Raw genomic sequence first — 6,080 nt, 5'->3', positions numbered from 1 at the left:
TCCACTTGTCAAGTGAGCACCAGCCCGTCTACGCAGGTATCAGGTAGATTGGTGCCGCGGATGGAATGAGACACAGTTCAAAGTTGTCTGAAGTTAAAACCGATGTGGAAATGCAGGGTCACAGTTTAGTTTAATTTTAACAGATACTGTGTGACCTTGTGACTTGTCTCATCTGAACCTTTTTTATCACCAGTAACTGGGGGAAAAGTAGTACCTACCTCAAAGAGTTATGCGGATTAAAGAAAGTAAGACAAACTGTGAAGTCTATGAAAAATGTAGGTTGATTTTTATTGCTCATTGACTATATAAAGAAAGCATGGTTTTGTATAATTTATTCTTCTGACTACATATTGAAAATCAAATCAACCTTAACATCCCTTCAAAACTTGAAGATTTTCTTGTGAAACCTGGCACACGTTGCATTAAAATGAAGAGAGCACTTACAGGTTTGAGCGACACAGAGGAAAACCTCACGGCACCTCAGCAGGACCACGGCTACTCTCATGGGGAGTCAGATACCCACAGCTGATATTCCACACAGCAGTTCAATATTCCACTGTAGATCGACACGTACAAGAAAGGGAAAGTCACAATGCTTCTGATGGAAATGAATCAGTCTAGTGGAATCAACACATTCTCCTGATATTCCTTTGACTTTTGTGTCTAAGGTCCACCCGCCACTTTGAGATCACGTAGTTTCATGGGAACACTTGCACTGGTATATTTTTCTTTCTGAACTCCTTTCAAAAGCAGGTCCTACTTCCTTCCCATGTGCCAACTCAGCTTTACTTTGTCGAGTTGCTCCAGGTGTGAAGGCTTGAGGTCAGCACTCCAAAGCTCACCGAAACGAGGCAGGTAGCTCTGTGGAAGATGCCCCTGGTTTAGAGGCAGATGTGACTGTTCTCGTGGCATGTGGTACCCACGCCGGCCACAGACAGGTAAAGCTTCCCATCTGGACACGCACAGATTTCGTAGAGTCCCTGCAAGCTGCTTGCGGGACCCTGAGTCCCCTGAGCCAACTTGGGTAAACATATGGTTTCAGCATCGAGCACAAGCTGCTTGGGAGAGAACGAGAGATGAAGTGGTCAAGGAGGAATGAACGCAACAAGCATGAAATTGAATGCTCAAAATGTTCCAAACAAATTCGCTGTTCCTCTGCAGAGAAAATGAAGTAGGCACCTGGCTTGACTGAAATCATATTACAATTAATCTGATTCTTTAAAAGCCTATTTCTAGTTTACATCCAGGCAGGGGATAAATAGTCCTTAGGAACTGGAGGGAAGTCATTTTTTTCTTTTACTCATTCTGCTAGGTGAGCTAGAAAACTGTACGATGCGACACTTTTATGAAGACCTTTCAGAATTATTTGACCAAAATCATACAATTCTTTGCCTGATTCACATTTACCTTGTGTTCCACTTTGACCTTCAGCTTCTCCTCCCTATTAGGATAAAGTATTGATACAAGCCACAGAAGTAGATTCATCTTAGTCATTTTAACATGTGATTGTTGGAATTTCTCCTGATTTTATTTTCCTGTGAGAGGCAATTAAATTCATCCTAATAGCTGTCAACCATTTCCCCAGCCTTTTTTTTTTTTTTTTTTTGCGGTACACGGGCCTCTCACTGCTGTGGCCTCTCCCGTTGCAGAGCACAGGCTCCAGACGCGCAGGCTCAGCGGCCATGGCTCATGGGCCCAGCCGCTCCGTGGCATGTGGGATCTTCCCAGACCAGGGCACGAACCCGTGTCCCCTGCATCGGCAGGTGGACTCTCAACCACTGTGCCACCAGGGAAGCCTTCCCCAGCTTTTAAAATATTATTTGAAACTCTACTGCCTTCTATTAAATGCAGGAAAGCAGCAGACACACAGACAACTAAAATAAGATGAAAGCCACTGGATTTTTTTGTTCCTATCGAGGTTTAGTTGAACTGAAATACAAACAAATGGCCATTTATTGAGATCTGGTAATCTGACAGCTTAAGAAAATAAGTGTGGTCACACAGAGCTGCCAAGCCTGACCAGGGCACTCACTTATCAGAAGGAATTAAACCATGTTTGGGAAGGTTCCATGTTCTTCCTCGCCAACAAGGTTGGACCCCTCCTTTGTTTTACGTGGCTCTCATCCTGTATACTCCAAGCTTTTAATAAACTGGCGTCTGCGTCTGTGTCCCCTCTCAGGATGCTGACCTCTTCATGGAAGCGGTGGGTGACAGTACACATGCGTGATAGGCAGGCTTTGCCCTGGGCTCTGGGTCACTGTCAGAGGAGGAAGTCAAGTGGGTTTTTTTTTTTTAGCGCAGAACCTATTTAGGTTATCGTCTAATGCTTTGGGTTCTGCCCAGTTCTTTGCTTTTCCCTAACTTGTTGGCTTCTCCTCTCTCCTTTTTCCTGGTTAATTGGTTAATTTTTTTCTAGTTATTTTTTTTCCTGTCCTTCCGGCAAACTCTGGTCACTGATGGTCCATATACTGCTTTCTTGTTCATCTTCTTTTGCCTTTTTGGGAGAATATTTTCTGGGAGGCCAGACATCTCTTCACTTTGAACTAGCTCCCAGTGATAAGGGGTATCAACTTCAAGTACGGGTCAGGCTGAGTGCTATTTTTAAAATGACACCGAATTCATGAAAATAAGTAATATTATTTCAAAACTAAGATCAGTATAGATTTTTTTCAAGGCAATATGCTTTCGGTACATAGTGACATTATGATTTAGTAATAAGATTCCAAAATTCCTGGCTTCCACTTTTGCATTTACCTGCTCCATGCATCAAAACTTTGTAAGTTACAACCTGCAGGGGCTTCGCCTGATGACCTTGGTTTCCCACCAGCGGGCTGCCCTCGAGGGTCCTGTGTACTCAGGAGCTGCCTTAACAACACCTCCCTCTTACTATTAAATTAGTGTCATTTCAAAGCTATCTTACCGCACTGGGGTCTCATAACCCTGTGACACTGTGAAGTAAACACTAGCTCCCGTACTTGACAACTGAGGGGGTAGGCCCAGAGAGGCCTGTTAACATCCCTGAATTCACACAGTAATTGGCAAACTGATCTCGCGCTAGAAAGGTCAAGAGCGGGGAGCCTGTACCCTGCTGCCCGTTATAGCCACAGTTCGTATCAGCGATGTTTTATTTCTGGACCTGAGGTTCCGGGTTTTTTCTTCCTGTAGCTCTTACTTTTCATATTTAATTTTCACTTACCCAGAACTTGGTGCGAGTGAGCACCCCTGGCAGTAACAGATGGCGGTTGTCACAGGTAACTCCTAGTGACAGCCCTACTGAGGGAAGTTGGATCACTAGGAAGTGGCATACTGATGTTCTCTGTAAGCTCTGAAAGTCTAGTATTTTTTCAAAGCTGAAAATAACAAGAGACTTGATAGCACAAATACCAAACAAAGCAGTCTGGATCCAACAGAGAATTATTTTAACCTTTCTTGGTCCTTCTTTCAGTGCTAAATTGTCTTTTCCTTCCTTTCACATTTTCTGTGCTATGCCTTTCATGATGTTTCTTTACAAACGACCATAAATTTACTCTGCTGATGCCTTAATGGACAAGCATGTCATCAGTGCTCAGGGGACTTGTACAACGGGAGGCCCACCCCGCCCCCATCTATTGGACTCACTGTCCCATCACTGCTGTGAAGAACGATGTCCATCTGGGAAAGGGCCTCCATTTTCCCTGCAGCAGCTTGAATATGAACGCCTTTCGGGGCGTCCATGCTGAGACTCCGTGTCGGGGATTCTAGTCTGAAATGAGGGAGAGAAACCAGGAAAAATAGCATAAAAAACAGCCACCCCCGGAATCCCCCAACAAAGGGCTTAGCATAGAAAATATAATCAGTAAGGTATATGGTATTTTCACTCATTCTTGAATGCTAACATATAGTACGTTACTCATTGATAAATCCAGAAATAAAGTGCAGTAAAGAATTTTAATTTCCCATCAATGGAGTCTATGAAATTAGCATCCTCTGAAAATAGATGCAAATATTAGACAGTCCTAGCCCTGTGCAGTAGCTTCGACGGCATGGTTGGCACTCTGGCACACCACAGCAGAAGAAAATGCTATTGGTGAACATCTCTGGAAAACTATTTTTTAGCCAAAATACAAACTTCTTCGGGAAAAAGAGAAATTTAAGGGTAACGCGTACATTTGCTAACACGTTCAGAAAATAGGATGTAAATTTGGACTCTAGGTGTTGTTTGCTTTTCTTTTCTTTTTCTTTTTTTCATTTAGGAAGATTACAGGGCAGATGCAAAGACTTCTTTTGGAAAAATACTGAATTAATGGAGTTGACAGGGTGGAGACTGGCCTCCGCTGGCGTTGTTTTTGTAAAATGTATTAGCATCTCCTTGTGATGTAGTCAAACACAGATACAGAACCAGGAACACAGGAGCAGAAAAATTCTCTTATTTGCCTCCGCCTGGAAAAGACTGAGTTTCCACCAGATGGCACAACGTGATCACTGGACAGGTTTTTCAGCTGCTCCAATCTGACTCAACCAAAAGTTGAAAGGGGGACTTCCTTGAAATGTGCAAAGATCCACAAGAAGGAGAACAGGATGGAAACCCTCCCACTGCAGGGTAACAGCAAGGTGGAGGTGGGTAAGAGACAGAAAGGGTAATGTTTAAGAGGAGAGAAGCGCCTGGTAATGAATTTGCTGCTGAGTTGACTGAGTGTTTGATCGACTTTTACAATTTTTTAAAATTGAAGTCTAGTTGATTTACAATGCTGTGTTAATTTCTGCTGTACAGCCAAGTGACTCAGTTATACATACATATATTATTTTTAATATTCCTTTCCATTATGGTTTATCATAGGATATTGAATATAGTTCCCTGTGCTATACAGTAGGGCCTTGTTTTTATCCATTCTATATATAAGTTTGCACCTGCTAATCTCAAACTCCCAATCCATCCCTCCTCCACCCCCCTCCCCCTTGGCAACCGCCAGTCTCTTCTCTATGTCTGTGAGGCTGTTTCTGTTTTGTAGATAAGTTCATTTGTGTCATATTTTAGATTCCACATATAAGTGATATATGGTTTTTGTCTTTCTTTGTCTGATTTACTTCACTTAGTATGATAATCTCTAGTTGCATCCATGTTGCTGCAAATGGCATCATTTCATTCTTTTTTATGGCTGAGTAGTATTGATTGACTTTTAAATCAGGTGGATTGTTCCCTTTGATCAGCAAGTTTCTTGTCTACCACTATTTGTTATGGAAAACAAAGCTTCCTTATGTACATCTCAGTATGTAAGATCTGATCTGTTACACATTTTAAAATATTACTTTGAGTGCGAGGAAACAGAGACATTCCTAGAATTTATCGGTCAAATTCTGTTGGGTTTAGGTGTTGGGGAAACACGCTGTATCTTCATGAGCCTGGTCTGCTGATCGCAGGCCCCTTCTGACTTTGCTAACTGCCTGCATTTCTCCTGCCAGGACTGATGAAAGAAAGGGGAGGGGAGGCAGGGGAGGGAGGTGGATGGGTGAGCAACTGCACAGGTCGGGCCTGTTTCAGGGACCCTGGTGAGGGTGAGTCTGCTTCAAAGACCAGTTCTCAAACCGCAAACGACCTCAACAGGCCCAGTGACTAGCTGTTAACGGCATTAGACTGCGATGCTCCTGGGAGAGCAACCTTCGTCCCCTTTGTGTCATTTCTATCCCTGAAGGTGAAACGTTTCAGTGCAGCACAGGTGTAGACACGTTACCCAAACGGCTGAGATTAGAATGCTCTGAGGTGCACCGCTCTGTGAACGCATTCAACAGTGGTCGGATATCAAAGAACTCACGTTCATGTGGAAAAATAAGCAACAGCAGACAGAAACGGTGAAAGGGAAAAGCTGCAAGTGTGTGTATGTGTGTGTTCTGTGTTTGTGTGTATTGTGTATGTATTCATGTGTGTATGTATGTATATGTGTGTGTTTTGGGTGTGTGTATATGTGTGTGTGTATGCATATGTATGTGTGTATATGTGTTTGTATGTGTACGTGTGTGCATGTGTGTATATATATGTATATGTATATTGTACGTGTGTACGTATGTGTACGTATGTGTATGTGTACATGTGTTTGTGTATATAT

The 6,080-nt window shown here is 42.9% G+C and overlaps 1 protein-coding gene across 3 annotated transcripts in view; it reads right to left on the bottom strand.

Moving 5' to 3' along the window:
• Window positions 1-263: 263 nt before the first annotated feature.
• SGCG (sarcoglycan gamma) overlaps window positions 264-6,080 on the bottom strand; it is a 44,540-nt gene continuing 38,723 nt past the window's right edge. Inside the window, exons 8-9 of one of the 3 annotated variants that reach the window (XM_060079589.1) lie at window positions 3,619-3,742; window positions 264-1,058 (exon numbers count right to left, since the gene is read on the bottom strand). In XM_060079589.1, coding sequence (XP_059935572.1) covers window positions 882-1,058; window positions 3,619-3,742 — 301 coding nt within the window. In that variant the 3' untranslated portion in view covers window positions 264-881. The other 2 variants (XM_060079591.1, XM_060079592.1) reach the window with 2 other exon arrangements.

Source organism: Mesoplodon densirostris, chromosome 17, assembly GCF_025265405.1.
Source record: "Mesoplodon densirostris isolate mMesDen1 chromosome 17, mMesDen1 primary haplotype, whole genome shotgun sequence".
Lineage (NCBI taxonomy): Eukaryota > Metazoa > Chordata > Mammalia > Artiodactyla > Ziphiidae > Mesoplodon > Mesoplodon densirostris.
Note: the sequence above shows the minus strand (reverse complement) of the source record. Positions and strands in the feature narration are given on the sequence as shown.